The 15,816-nt window shown below is 46.7% G+C and overlaps 1 protein-coding gene across 2 annotated transcripts in view; it reads left to right on the plus strand.

The window, feature by feature from the left end:
- Nucleotides 1–14,974, plus strand: part of LOC141133758 (thialysine N-epsilon-acetyltransferase-like) — a 135,128-nt gene extending 120,154 nt beyond the window's left edge. For both annotated transcript variants that reach the window (XM_073623302.1, XM_073623303.1), the window contains one exon: nucleotides 14,341–14,974. In XM_073623302.1, coding sequence (XP_073479403.1) covers nucleotides 14,341–14,541 — 201 coding nt within the window. In that variant the 3' untranslated portion in view covers nucleotides 14,542–14,974. The remainder of the gene's footprint in view (nucleotides 1–14,340) is intronic.
- The last annotated feature ends 842 nt before the right edge of the window (nucleotides 14,975–15,816 follow it).

The raw sequence follows: 15,816 nt of genomic DNA on the forward strand, positions 1-15,816 counted from the left end.
CGAGGTCAATTTTTTTGATGCCTATTAGACCCTATGGCACACACCCCCGCCGCTGTAATTCAGGTTCCCTGCGCCCAAAAAGGGGCTGGGCGCGTGAATAGGGGGTGGCAGCGGCGGCCATAGATTCATGCAATGCATGAATCTATCTATTGGTGATAGAGGAGTGGCTTGAGTGAGGGGGCGGCACCCGTGCGCCCTTAATGCACGGGCCTCCACTGCATTTAAACACACACATACACATAGATAAACACACACATAATATACACACACATATACTCTATATACACACACAAACACATATACATATATAAATACACACATAAACACATGCAAACACATACATGAACACACATATAAACACACATAAGAACACACACATACAGAAAGCCTTTTAAAAAATGGCAGTGCTTTACCTCACCTCCTCCTGCCGGGTACTGCACTGTAGGGGGAGACAAAGAGCACAGCACACACTGCTTTCACTTTAGAACAGTGTGACAAGCTCCCTGCACAGTGCCGATTACAGTTCGGCCGACGATCGGGAAGATCGATCTCAGCCGCTCCTCATATCAAGATAAACAGGGGGGCCCTCAAGGGCCCCCTGCAGCATGGGGCCCAGTCGCCATGGCGACCTCAGCGACCCCTATACTTCCGCCATTGCTTCAGGGTCAGAACGACGGGCCGTAGAGACTGGCTCTTCAGAACTTTCCCCTAGCGCGTACTTTCCGCCTTAACTACATTGCCCCCAAATCCTCCTCCTTCTTGGTTAAATCTTCCACTTTGTCTTCCTCATTTATCGGAGTATTGAGATCAACAAATGAGTCCTGCATTCCACTTTCCAAAGTCCATTGTAACTCTACCTTCTCCAAAGAGGACAATGCTTCCTCAAGAAAATCTCTCAAGTCTCCAGTTGGTTTTGTAGCATCAATGGCCTCGGGCCTCACTTCTGCTTCTTCTCCTTCCTCCTCCATCCAGAACTCGGCAGGCAAAGACACCACATCATCGACTGATCCTGAGTCTCCGTTTCCTGGTAATGATCTTGAACTCAGATTCTCCGAATACTCATATTCGTCCCCAGACTCATCACTTCCATCAGCTTCTCGTAACTTATTCCCTTTTGAACGAGTTGGGAGATGTCTGAGTAGCTTCTGGGACTCTCACAGCATCCGACAGTGGCAATAAGTGGTTCCTATTCCACATCTTTGGCCCCGACTCTCCCTCTGGTCGAATCTGATATACTGGCAATCCAGGAACTCGCTTACACACAATGAAAGGCTGTGACTTCCATCTGTCCGCCAACTTGTGCTTCCTGGGTATGTGCTGCCCAGATTCTTTAGTAGAACTCTATCTCCTGGTTGTAAGTCGTGAATTTTCACTCCGGCATCAAAGTTCCATTTGTTCCGGGACTCCCTAACGGTAGCATGCTCTACTGCCTGTTCATATGCTTATCTTAGGTTCTTCCTCAGTCGATCTACGTACCCTCTATGTGGGGTCAAAAGGACATTATCCAAAGACGTACCAAAAACCAAGTCAGCAGGAAGTCTGGCTTCTCGTCCGAACATTAAATGATATGGGGAATACCCAGTAACATCACTCTCCGTTCAGTTGTATGCGTGGACTAATGCTGCAATGTGGTTTCCCCAATGCTGTTTCTTGTCAGACGGTAAGGTCCCCAGCATGTTCAGTAGAGTCCTATTGAACCGCTCTGGTTGAGGGTCACCCTGAGGGTGATAAGGCGTGGTGCGAGGAGTCTTAATGCCCAAAAGAGCACACAGCTGACAGATTAATCGGCTCTCAAAGTCTCTGCCTTGATCTGAGTGGATCCTTACAGGCAACCCATAATGTATGAAGAATTTCTCCACAAGAACCTTGGCTACAGTGCTGGCCTTTTGATCGTTGGTGGGATACGCTTGAGCATATCAGGTTAAATGATCTGTCACTACAAGAACGTTGCTTCTTCCACCTATATTGGGTTCCAAGCACAGAAAGTCAATGCACACCAACTCCAGGGGCTCTTGGCTCTGCAAATGGCCCATGGCAGCCGCTCTCTGGGGTCTTTCTCTGGATACAAGTAAGGCAAGAATGACAGTAGTTTTCCACCTCCTTTCACATATTGGGCCAGTAGAATCTATCTCTAACCAGCCGGAGAGTTCTATCTGCTCCTAAATGACCGTGTTCATCATGCAGAGAAACTAAAACATTCATTCGGTGTTTTTCTGGGAGAAACAGTTGCCGCCTCTCCATTTTTTTTCAGTGAAATAACTGCGGTAGAGGACACTATCCTTAAGCATCAGTCGATTCCACTCCTTATGTAGTATTTTCACCTCAGGCTCCCGCATTTTTTGTAACAACTCAGGATTCTGACTCTTCAATGCATGCATCATTAATCCGCCCACTGTGTCCTCCCTTTGATCCCGTCTCAAATCCGCTCTTGACAGCTGTGGCAAACTTTCTCCCCTCACGTGGGTCAGTCCACAATATCGGCTGGGAATCGCTAATGGATGAACCCCTATGTATTCAGCAGCTACCCTTCCACTTCCTTCCTTCTCCAGACCCTGACACAGAGCTTGCACTCCCTCACACAGGCCCATTCCCTTGGCTCTTCTTCTTGTCTGTGTGGTCTTCGAGACAGTGCGTCTGCATCTCGGTTTCCCACTCCAGGCCGGTATTTCAAACTGAACCGGAATCCAGCCAATGCTGCTATCCATCTGTGTCCAGTGGCATCCAACTTGGCAGTGGTCACAACATATGTCAAAGCGTTGTTATCAGTTTTTACTGTGAACTCAGCCCCATACAGTCTCTCTCAATTTTTCGACCACCGTCCACTTGAGGGCCAGAAACTCCAGCTTATGCTAGGGATAATTCTTTTCCGAGGTGGCAAGGCTCCTGCTTACATAAGCTATAGGCCTCAGCTTACCAGCCTGATGCTGATACAACACTCCTCCCAATCCATCTCTGCTGGCGTCTACATGTAACTCATAAGGCAAACTGGGGTCAGCATAAGCCGGCACAGGAGCTTCGGTCAGATTCTTCTTCAGTTTCTTAAACGCCTCTTCACACGAGTGAGTCCACTGATTCTGTACAGATTCCCCTTTTCTTCGAATGCCGCCTCTCTTCATCTTCAACCCCGACCCTTCGTCTTCTTCCGTTACCTTGTGCAACAACTCATTGAGGGGTCGTGCAATGGTGGCAAAATTCTCCACAAACCTTCTATAGTAAGAACAGAACCCCAAAAAGGATCTCAACCCCGTGACTGTTCTTGGCCGGGGCCAGCTGGTAACAGTTTCCAACTTTTTCGGGTCAGTAGCAACTCCTCCTGCTGAGACTACATGTCCCAAACATGTAACCGAGGTCCGGTAGAACTGACATTTTTCTAACGACGGCTTCAACCCCTCCTCACATAGCCGGGAGAACACCTTCTCCAGGTGGGTCTCATGTTCTTCGAGGGTTTTCCCAAACACGATGATGTCATCAAGATACACCAAGACTTCCACTAGATTCATGTCTCCGACTGTCCTCTCCATAAGGCGTTGAAAAGTGGCGGGAGCCCCTGACAGACCCTGAGGCATTCGGCTGAACTCGTAGAACCCCAATGGGCATATGAATGCGGTCTTTTCTTGATCCGCCGGATGCATGGGAATTTGGTAATACCCACTCTTTAAGTCCAACACGCTGAACCACTTGGCCCCTGTAAGACACTGCAGTGCATCTTCAATGGGTGGTATATTGATCAGGTATCGTACGCCGATTCAGAGTGCGGTAATCAATGCACATACGTAGGGACCCATTCTTCTTTCTCACCACTACGATGGGAGAAGCGTATGGGCTCCTGGATTCTTGGATTACCCCCAACCTTTTTAATTCAGCCAGTTGTTCTCGTAGGTCTTCTAGGTCACTAAGCGGCACTCGCAGGGCTCTCTCACAGAATGGCTTGTCTTCCTGGAGGCGAATCGTATGCTTGCCACTCTTGGCACACCCCACATCGAAATCATTTTGAGCGAACAACTTCTCCCACCTCTTCAACTGGGATTTCGCCCTTTCCTGCCACTGAGAAGGCAAATTCTCGGCACAGTGCTGTACCTCCCTTTCCAGACCTTGACTATCTTTCTCGCCCTTCACTTCTTCTGGGAGCAAAGGATTAGCCGCACTAACTTGTCCCACTAGCATCCGAGGCCTCAGCGTGATGGGCTGGTCCGTCACGTTCTTCAGTCAGATAGGCATTCTTTTCCTTCTTCGGTACAGATCCTGGGTGGGAACCAATCCAGGGACCATCTCCAGTCCTTTTGTTCGGGCTTTCTCATCTGTTTTCCAAGACTACAAATGGTCCCGGCTGATCCCACTTTAGTTTTACAGTGGCCTTCATTTGAGCAACCTCTCCCGGCCATAGTGTCCTTGCTTTACCCTCAAAGCTCCACAGCCATCCCACTTCTCCTGTCGGGGCTTCCTTCTCTCTGACCACTCGACGGTAGGCTTGTTGTAATTGTGGGTGGATCTTGCGAGTGTCACCCCCTTCAGTGTCTAGAACAGCAAACAGCAGCCTCCTCACTAGATCCGTATTCGTCCCCACCAGTATGGAATTCCGCCTGGCTCCAGGGGGCCTGGGGCACACCACCGCCAGTGTGTCAAAGGTTTCCTCTTTTCCGACAGCCGCCGGCCCAAAAGATATTTGAATAGGGATATACCCATCGTAAGGGCATCGGGTGGTTTCCGATCCACCAGATCTCAAGCTCCTCCAACTTTCGGATGGGAATATGACTTAAGTGTCTGTCATAAAAATCTTGATACAACAGAGTAACTTGTGCTCCTGTATCTAGTAGCGCCTGCGTATACACTCCTATCTGTACAGACACAATGGGGGATAGCCATACTAGCCTTTTTGGAAAACTCTATGACTGCCTCCTTTCATTGACAAGGCGGCTCGTCTTCTTTTGTCTCTTATTTTTGGGTTGAGAGTTTTGGTCGCCAATCCTAGGCGCAGTGTTAGAGTTTCTTTTAGCTGTGTTCTCGGAGCGGGTCCCCCCGCTTGCATCTTGACAAGGCCCAGCTGGAGTTTTAGTAACTGGTGAGACATTAACTTTCTGCTCCCGGTCCCTTGACCCCGGTGTCGGGTGACTCTGGGACTTCCTCTCTTTCCTTTCCTTTCCTTTCTTCTGGAGCTCTGTTCTTTTGCAGGGTTCTCAGCTGGCTCCTTCACTGAGACCCTCTGAAGTTTCCCGCCGGCTGCTCTTTCAATAGCATCTTCAACATCCCGATCAGCTCCCTCAGTAATCTGAGCCTGTAGACGCCCGAAATCTCCACACTGATAGCATCTCCAGCTATCCACTCGTTCACTTGAGCTCTTGGCTTGTGCCCCCTTCACTCAGAGCAATGCTTGCTGCAGGAGAGAGTTTTTCCTCAGTCGACTTTGGTCGAGTTGGTGCTGACAAAGACTCCCCTTTCAAAATCGAATGGTGTTCTTCCCACCAGCATTCTTCTGCATCCACATCTTCCATGCCTTCCACGGATACTGACTGTGCGGCAGCCCTTTCACTTCTCTGCAAGGGATCTCTGGTCATCCGGGTCTCCCTGTCCTTTTCTTCCAAGACAGCTTCTTCCTCTCTCACTAGCCCATCAATTCAGGATAAGAAGGAACCTCACCAGCGCCTTTTAAGAGCAACCGAAGGGCAATGGGGTGGTTCGGTCTGGCCCCTTTTAAAGTCCGGTCTAATCTGACTTTATCTGTCTCCTGAGGGTCAACACCCTTCTTCAGAATGATCTGATGTAAAATCTGCTCTATACGGACAATGTATGCGGACAACTTCTCCCCCATCTTCTGATGAGTGTTCTCAAACCGATGCATCAGATCTGGTAAATTTTCGATCTTCCCATACACAGCATAGAGAGCTGTAATGTAACCTTTAGCACCACAGTCTGGCTTCCCTCTTCGGATCTTAATAACATCAGCTGCAGGACTTGGCAAACTTTCAGTTATCCGCCTCCTCGCTAAATGTCACGGGACATTCCAATCCTCCAAAGCCTGAGTGGCCTGATCCATCCAGCTCTCAAAATCTTCCTCTCCCTCTGGTTTCGGTATAGCTCAATGAAATAACAGATAATTTAACAAAGAGCTATGTCGTTGATAGATGTTTAACAATGTTAAACATCTATCAACGACATAGCTCTTTGTTAAACCTAATACCCCTTGATGGAATGATGATTGCCTCATCCTTGAATTATCTGTTATTTCATTGAGCTATGTATGGTCTGTATTGTTGTAACCATTTTCATGGACTGAATTGTGTACAGATTTTTGGATCTGTTTTTCCCTTTTTTAACAATGTTTTCTATATCTCAATAAATTTTAGTTTTTACCTGTATAACACTTGTTTATCGTGCCTAAAATGTCCAAGCCCACACAATTCTTTTCTATTCTATCTAACCATAGGACGTGGCACAGAATACTTCATAAGTATCCGCAGTACCACTCTGCGCCGATACTATATTTCTGTATATAGATGATAAGATATAACATTAAGTTATACATATATTATGACCGCTACAGGGGTAATATTTCGTGTTCCAATATAGAAATGGCTACTCACACACAGGTTTTTGCTCCTAGTTCTAACTATTCTGTTATTGATAGCCAAGGGTTACATAGAGACAGGTGATTTTCATAGAACCGGACCTACTATAACCTAGAAGATGCATCTATAAATTATCATTTTCAGACAGTGTGCCATTCTTATGCCCCGTACACACGGTCGGACTTTGTTCGGACATTCCGACAACAAAATCCTAGGATTTTTTCCGACGGATGTTGGCTCAAACTTGTTTTGCCTACACACGGTCGCACAAAGTTGTCGGAATTTCCGATCGCCAACAACGCGGTGACGTACACCACGTACGACGAGACTAGAAAAGGCCGGTTCAGAACCAAGCGTGGCACCCTTTGGGCTCCTTTTGCTAATCTCATGTTAGTAAAAGTTTGGTGAGAGACGATTCGCGCTTTTTCAGACTCGTGGCTTTCAGATCGTTTTCTGACGTTCAGTTTGTGCTTGTGGGTTTGTATCTGCTCTTCAGTGCGTGCAGTCAGTTCGTATCGGAGTTTTCTGTGTGATCTTGCCTGCTCGTTGCTGTTTTTCAGGTCGCTCTTCACAGGCCTTGCTGTTCTTCAGTGCGTTCTGTTACTTCGTTCTGAGCAGCCGACCGTTTTCTAGCCATGTTTCGTATGCGTACTCCTCGTACAGTTCGTGCTGTGCGGGGGCTTGGTGTTGGGGTCCTGACCTTGACACAAGTCCAGTCCATGAACAGGGTGGGGAGGAGTTCATGGACCAAGAATTGGTTGCTTCAGCGTGACCAGTTCTGTCATATGCCTTTGCTCCGTGAGATCCGTGAGAATAATCCTGGTGATTTCAGGAACTTTCTCAGGATGACGGACCCCGTATTTCACCGTTTGTTGGCTTCGCTGACCCCCTATATCAGCAGGCAGGATACCTGCATGAGGCAAGCCATCACTCCGGAGCAGAGGTTGGTCGCTACCTTGCGGTATTTGGCCACAGGGAGAAGCCTGCAGGACCTCAAGTTCTCGACAGGCATCTCCCCCCAGGCTCTTCTTTGTGGACATTTACTGCTTGTGTTTGTTTTAGCTGACCCTGACAGAAATGTGTGGAGTGCAGAAAATGTCGTGATTGTGTAACCTTATACAAAGCACTGTTGGCTGTTATTTACTAAATGCAAAGACACTTTTCACTACAAGTGCACTTGCAACTGCACTGAAACTGCACTTGCAGTGCAAAGTGGATTTCCCCTTAGGAAATTACCCCCATTTTCTCATAAAACAACAATTACATCACCCCAAAAGTGTTGTAGCATTGAGACAATAATCCACACATTCTTGATGAACAATCTTTTTAATACCAGCACAATCACATGTGCATTTACCAAAGGTTTTTCTGACAAACCAACATGTTTGTTGTATAACAATTTTTGTGGTGTCATTATCCAAAATCAAAATGTGCATTTTATAGAAAACAGGCCTGTGTAAAACCAACAAGAAAGACACAAATATTGATCTTACAAAGTTCACATTTGGTAGAACTGGAAGGCAATATCAGACATGAGTATTTAGGAACTGTGTTCGATATTGCGTTCAGATGGGGGGAAATCACCCCTGGAAAAGCCAAATTTGGAAGATGCACACAAATTTCCCAATGTCAACATGTGCTACCTGCCATCACGGGGGATCAAGGGACGTGTTTTGGGGGAGAAAGCCCTTCCTCACCGCTACTTTATTATTGAGGAAGGGGTTGCACCCCCAAAACGCGTCCATTGATCTCCCGTGATGGCAGATAGCACATGTTGACACACTGTGTGCATCCTCCAAATTTGGCTTTGGGAAAAATCACAAAAACATTTCGCACATTGTAGCAGACAAAAGAAGAAAGTGATTTGGAGGGGTTTTAAACTCGCCCCAAAACATCAATGATGTTTTTATATTTTGGAATAACATCATTGATGTTTTGCTTGATGTTTTCCAATTGTAAATTACACCCCATGATCTCCCCGATCAGGATCTGGGCACTTTCGGATGTGAAAGGATCTTCATCCACAACCTCACGATCACCTAAAAAGAGAGGAAACCCAAAATAAATTAGGTCTAAAAAAAAATGCCGCCATCCATCTCTTACCTAAGCCTGTGGTCGCAGACACTCACCTGTTGTGGTGACTACTTCCACCACGTCTTCTTCCTCCTGCTCATCTTGTGTTGGGGGGATTTCCCCTTCTTCCAGAGGTGGGGGGTCTGTGGTCTCCTCGGATGAGGGGTGTCCTCCGAGTCTTTTCTCCCCTATGTAAAACAAAAATGGTATACTTAGCACACAGATATTTGAGGTCAGAACTATAAAGATGAAACATTGCTTGGAAGTGGGGTACAATTGTCAATTTTAGCAGAGTTCCAAGATGTAGCTTTTTTAGTGTCCTTTGTCAAGCTGCAATACTTTACCTGTTTTGTACAAGCTTCACAGATGTAGCCCCCCCTATAGTATACACTGGAGCACCTGTGTGGCCCCCCTAATAAAAATGGTGTTCTGGGGTCCCACACTAGTGCTCCAGTGTCCAGATGTGAAAACAGCTGCTGAGTGTCCTCTCCTTACACACAATCTAGTTTGCATTTCATTCTAGTAACAAAGCCATCTACACAACCCAATTCTTTGAAGCCAAGTATAGGGCGTCAAAATGGTGGCCAAATGCATATGGCCTAAACAATGGTATTTTATCGTCCGAAATAAAAATGTGTGATCCGAACGAATAATGTGCCCATGAACATGAAAGTTGCCATTTTAAACTGTACAACAGTTCCTAAAAGCACATGGAGCAGCACGAACGTAATAAACACAAAAAGAATAGGAACACAGCACAACTACTTACTTTTTTGTAGCACTCTCTGGATCTTTCTGTACTGCTCATGTTCTCGTAATTTCAGGTCCGACCACCGCTTCCTGAGCTGATCTTTCGATCGTCGTACCCCGAATTTCCGGTGCAGACTCCTGACCACTTTCGCCATGATCTTGGCCTTTCTGACATTGGGGTTGGGGTAAGGCCCATACTTTCCATCATAGTCGGCCTTCTTCAGGATGTCCGCCATCTCCAACATCTCCCCAAAGGACATATTTGAGTCCTTTAATCTCCTTCTGGATCGGGACGTTTCAGGCTCCAGCCTTTCCTCCTCCTCCTCGTTGCTGTACTTAGCACTATCCTGCTGTCATTATCCGCCATGTGCTCTTCCTCCACTGCGCCGAACGAAAAGGGGCGGGGACTAGACTAGAAAGAACGTCAGGGGCGGGAGGAGTTATACGCATGCGCAGTGTGTATAAATCGTAACGCGCGCGTCTTACGTACGATCTGTGAGCGGAGGAAGGAGCATCGGAGACGCCGATCGTGCTAACGAAGGTAGGATCTAAACTTGGGCCTATACTGCTTCGAAATGGAAGCCTATATTGTAACAAGATTAGGGGAGTTTGGCCTGACATTAGGGTTTGTCTTGTGTTGTGTCTTGCAGAGAAAATGGATGGGTTCAACGACCACAATTTCCTGCCCCTGTTCATTGACAAGTACAGGGAGCTGCCCTGTCTGTGGCAAGTGAGACACCCCCACTATAATCACAAACAGAAGAGGCAGGCAGCGCTGGAGAAACTGCTGGAGTTGGTGAAGCCGGTGGTCCCCACAGCAACCATCCCTTATTTAAAAGCTAAAATTGGTGGCCTGAGGAGCACATATCTTAGGGAGCGCAAGAAGGTCACAGATTCCCAGAGGTCCGGAGCTGCAGCAGATGACGTTTATGTCCCCAGGCTGTGGTACTATGAGAGACTGCGATTTCTGTCAGACCACACTGAAGTCAGGGAATCCCTCTCCACTCTTCCTTCCACGCTTCCTTCCACACCAGCTGAGGCTTCCGATGTCCAACCTGGGCCTTCCAGCCATGAAGAAGTGGAGGAGCCCAGCTGGAGTCAGGTATAGCATTCTTCTACAGATTTCTGGGCAATAAATAAATTATGTTTATTAGATGTTATTATTGATCACTAATTGCTGATTAAAAAAAGTGCTTTACATATCAATAGACAGTAGTGGGCACCCAAAATTGGGACAAGAATGAAAACTGCTGGGCTCAGAATGATAGTCTGTTATATTTGTTAACATTCAATTTGCAGCAGTCAGGAGGTGAAAATTGTGTGTGATTGATGAATAAAAAACTAAAACTATGTCCCTTTTTCATACACAGGAAGACCTCAGCCAGGAGGAGGTTGTGGAATGTGGCAGTCAGGAGGAGGCGGGGATTAGTGGCAGCCAGGAGGAGGCGGGGCTAAGTGTCAGCCAAGAGAAGCCAGGGACAAGTCGCAGCCTGACTGAGTCTCAGGTCCCTCCCCTCCGCCTTCCATACAAAAGGGCCAGGAAGGCCACTCCCAGTCCTGTGCAGGATTCAGCATACAGGCTGATCCAGGAGGCTTCGGCGTCCCTCAGAGCCTTCCCCAGTCCTGAAGAGGCCTTTGCCTGCATGGCTGCCACAAAATTGCAGGGCATGCAGGAGGGCCAACGCAAGATCTCTGAGGACCTGATTTATAAAGTCCTACGTAAGGGGGAGAGTGGGGAACTGACACACAAGACGGATGTCATGGAGAGGGACGATCCTCCTCCTCCTCCTCCTCCTCCTGCTGCCACAACTCCACCAGCACAGCCAAAGGCTGGAAGGAGGCGTGGAAAGAAGACCAAAGAGTGATTGCCCTGGGTTCAGTCTGGTCTGACAGAAGATGCAGTCTCTCGTATGACCACAGCCTGGGGACACAGATGTCATCTGCTGCTTTCCAGATCTCTGGGACTTCTGGACCAGACTGCACTCCCTTATGATATGGACTCCTCAGGCCACCAATTTTGCTTTTAAATAATTGATGTGTGCCCTGGGGGTCCAAGGCTTCACCCACTTCTGCAGTTTCTCCAGCGTTGCCTCCCTCTTTGTTTAGTTGTGAGCCCTTAATAAAATTTTTTTAGGGAAATTCTACTCTCCTGTGTGTGTTTTCATCCAAAAAGGACAGTTTGTTGGTGAGGATTCAGGTACATTTCTAACATAAAATGTGAAATTACCGTATTTATCGGCGTATAACACGCACCCCAAGTTTAGGAGAGAATTTTAAGGAAAAAAACTTTTAGGAGGGAAGTTTAAGGAAAAGAAACTTACATTAAAATGCCCATCAATGCAGCCTCATCAGTGTTCATCTGCAGCCTTGTTAGTGTCATTGCAGCCTTTTCATTGCAGCTTTGCCCCAGTGCAGCCTTGTCAGTGCAGCTTTGCCCCAGTGCAGCCTTGTCAGTGCAGCCTTGTCCCCAGTGCAGCCTTGTCCCCAGTGCAGCCTTGTCCCCAGTGCAGCCTTGTCCACAGAGCAGCCTTGTCCACAGAGCAGCCTTGTCCACAGAGCAGCCTTGTCCACAGAGCAGCCTTGTCCCCAGTGTCCCTGCAGCCTTGTCCCCGCCGCCGCCGCCATACACATGCTAGTACTTTTAAATATGGCGCCGCGGAGTTTGGAGGGACTCGGGGCCAGCGGAAGTGAACGAACGCCGCCGAGATACACATAGCCGAGGGTTCTCGGCTCTTTCCGGCGCCGCTCACGGTCCCGCCAGTCCCGCCCTATGATGGACATAACACAGGTCCAATGGCGGGACTGGGCGTGACTGTGAGCGGCGCCGGAAAGAGCCGAATACACTCGACTATGTGTATATCGGCTCTGTGATTTCGGCGGCGCTCGTACAGCACCGCCGAGTCCTTCCGAACTTTGCGGCGCCATATTTCAAACTACTCGCTATGTGAATGTCGGCGGCGATCGCCGAAATTCACATAGCGATAGCGGGGATCGGCGTATAACACGCACCCACGACTTTCCCCTGATTTTAAGGGGAAAAAAGTGCGTGTTATACGCCGATAAATACGGTAACAAGGGACAACAACACCAAATAATCTCCTACAGATTAAATAGAACAACATATTAGTGGAGTTGTGGGAACTTGTCACCAAAAACACACAAACATTTTCGGGAGTACAAATCAAAATCACCAAAAAAAAAAAAAAAAAAAAGAAACACAAAAAAAGAATCTACATTAAAGTCCAAAAATAACAAAAAAATATGTTGTCAGATGTGAGAAATCTAAATATATTGAGGGAATCCCGATAAATAGTAACGAAATAAGTTTGTGAGAAGTGTGTGTGAATATGAGCATCAAAACTACTTAATTCTTGTCACATTATAAAGAAGAAGAGAGTGCGCTGTATTAAACCATTTTTAACATTGCAGCGTGACGAAAGTTGTATCCATTCCGAACGCTACGTTTACCAGAATGAGCTGTCCCGTGTCGGAATTTCTTCTGAGCATGCGTGGCACTTTGTGCGTCGGAACAGGCCACACACGGTCGGAATTGACGCGATCAGATTTTGTTGTCGGAAAATTTTATCTCCTGCTGTCCAACTTTGTGTGTCAGAAAATCCGATGGAAAATGTCCGATGGCGCCCACACACGGTCGGAATTTCCGACAACACGCTCCGATCGGACATTGTCCATCGGAAAATCCGAACGTGTGTACTGGGCATTAGAGACCATTGATATATATTGTTGAATATATTGTTGCCTGCAGGTGTTCACTCACTTGTTGGTATGGGTGGTGGTGTTGTTGTTGGGGTGGTGGTTTTTATTGATGTGGGTGTATGATGTTGTTGTTGGGTGGGTGGATGGAAGGTCAGACCTTTGAGTCATCCAGGTAGCTAATTAACATAATGTTTATAGTATATGTCTGTTGTTGTAATTTATATTCCTGTATGCAGTTTGTATTGTTAGGGTAATCTGATCAGGAGGGGGGGGGTGTCATTCTCAAGTGTATAAAAGCCTGTTTACTCGTTCAAATAAACAGTTGCTATTCTGGTTTACTCCAAAACTGGTATTGCCTAGTTATTGGGGTACCTATAGTCAGATTTGTGGGTCTCGTCTTCCAGAACTTGGGAAGCAGCTTCTTGGTGGAAATATCCTACAGGGTGTCCAGAGTCCGTCACAGATGGGTGTTGTGGGTGTAGTTGGTGTTTGGGTGTATGTTGTTGGTTGTTGGTGTGTGGATGTTGTTGTGGGGGGGTGTTGTTGGGGTGGTGGTGTTATTGGTGTGGGTGATGTCGTGGGTATTGGGTAGGTGTATGTTGTTGTGGGTGCATAGGTGGATGTCGTTGTTGGGTAGGTGGTGTTGGTGTGGGTTTTGTAGTTGGTGGTGGTTGGGTGGATGGTGGTGTGGTTGTTAGTTCCCAGTACTAAAAACTTTATATCAGTCTCATGTAGACCATCTCTAAAATAATTCAGATTTTTTTTTTTTTCCCATTCTCACAATGTGTTTTTCATAGCAATGTTGAGATCTGCAGCCACCTGAGGGAGCAACAACTGGTGTGTTAGCCACTGAGATCTGCATCTTTGTTGAACAAGTAGTGCATAATAGGTCATATAAATGTACTGCGGCTCAGACAGCGGCCAGAATGACCTGAAGAGGATGGAGCCGTGGATACACCCACTTTTAGTATGTGTTAGGCCTGTCCACATTATAATAAGTGGAAACCCTAAATCTTTAGGATCTTAGAACATAGTGAGGTTTATACATAAACAGCACAGCTGAGACTGTCATATGAGTAATAAACTCAGTTGCCATGAGAACCTCCACGTGGTGTGATGTTGTAGTAAGAAGATAATTCCTTGAAGGGGGGGTTCCTAATTTCTGGTTATTGTGAATTCAGCTGATGTTATAATGGTGTCTGTGCCGGTCCTCACTGTGTCTCTCATCTCTCCTCAGCTCTGCCTGTCTCTGGGTTGCGCCCGTCTCCAGCTTTCTGTCCTGGACTGGAACCAGTCGGCCATCTCCTTCTACCAATCCCGTGGGGGTCGCAACATGTCCAAAGAGGAAGGGTGGCTCATGATCTGGTTCTTCCCGGATGACCTACAGCAGATGGTTTCTAAGAATGCTGAACAGGATGGAGACCCCGGGCTGTTATGATGCAGCTGCATCTCTTGTTGCCCCCACAAGGAATTTAAGGGGTGCTATACCCAAAATACCCAAAACTCACATTACAAGTGAGTGATGGTGAGTTGATTGACTCGCTGTCTTTTTAATCTTTTTAGGAACTTCTTTTGTATGGTGTTCACGTCTCCGCCTACCTCCGCCTACCTCATGACGCCACTACAATGGGAGCTAATTCTCCCCCCCTCCCAAAGGATGTTCCTAAATGTTTTATATAAAACTTTTTACTTTGCTTTTTTTTTTTTTTTTTTTTTTACTCAATAGGTACATACATGTCATGGCCAAACCAATAATAATAACAGAAACAGATGTTCCATCTAGAAACAAGCTATTTTTACAGATAACACTGTGTAAAATGTAAACAGCAACATTTCAAATGGGTTGGTTGAAGCAAGGTAGTCGAGTAAGGAGAGAATCTAGATGGAGAGGGGGTGGGATGTGGAAGGGGGGGGAGGGGGGGTAAGGAATTGGGGTATATGAAGGAGGGGGCAAACAGGGCACCAGCGGACCAGTGATAAAGACATGTTCATATCAGTACAGTTACACATATATAAAAGTTTTTAATACATCTTTGATAAAATTGCACTTGTATTAAAATTGTTTTTCTTCTATAGACTTTTTTTTTTAATGGTCTTTAAAGGGTTCACTCTAGTAAACAGTGAAAATGAAGCCTTGAAAGGCATCTGGTGACCTGGGAGTGCATATTAAAGGGGAACGTAAGGTGTTTCCAACTCCGCCCACTGTGCTATTGCTGCTTTGGCAGGTTGAAGGATATCTCATTTATGCTTCTGATGTCCCCTCTCAACCCCCCATTATCCTTCTGGCATTCTTATTGCCCCCTCTGCTCCTGGATGCTATAGAGGCGGAGGTGTGCATCTACTGCCCCTTCTGTTGGTCATTTCCTGGATGTTGTAGAGGAGATGGGGTCTATATCTACTGCACCTTTTGCTGGCCTTCTCCTGGATAGTATAAAGGATGCAGGGTTTATATCTACTACTCCCTCTGCTGGCCATCCCCTGGGTGTTGTAGAAGAGAAGAGGTCTATATCTACTGCTCCTTCTGCTGGCCATCACCTGGATAGTATGGAGGTAGTGGCGTTTATATCTACTTCTCCCTCTGCTGGCAATCATTTGGATGTTATTGAGGAGGTGGTGTTTATATCTATAAAAAAAATGGAAAAAGGTCCCCCGAGCGGGGTTTTTAGGCAGCTAACCATAGATATGAACAAGGCATTAAATAAAATATTATATT

This window comes from Aquarana catesbeiana, linkage group LG03 (assembly GCF_042186555.1).
Source record: "Aquarana catesbeiana isolate 2022-GZ linkage group LG03, ASM4218655v1, whole genome shotgun sequence".
NCBI lineage: Eukaryota > Metazoa > Chordata > Amphibia > Anura > Ranidae > Aquarana > Aquarana catesbeiana.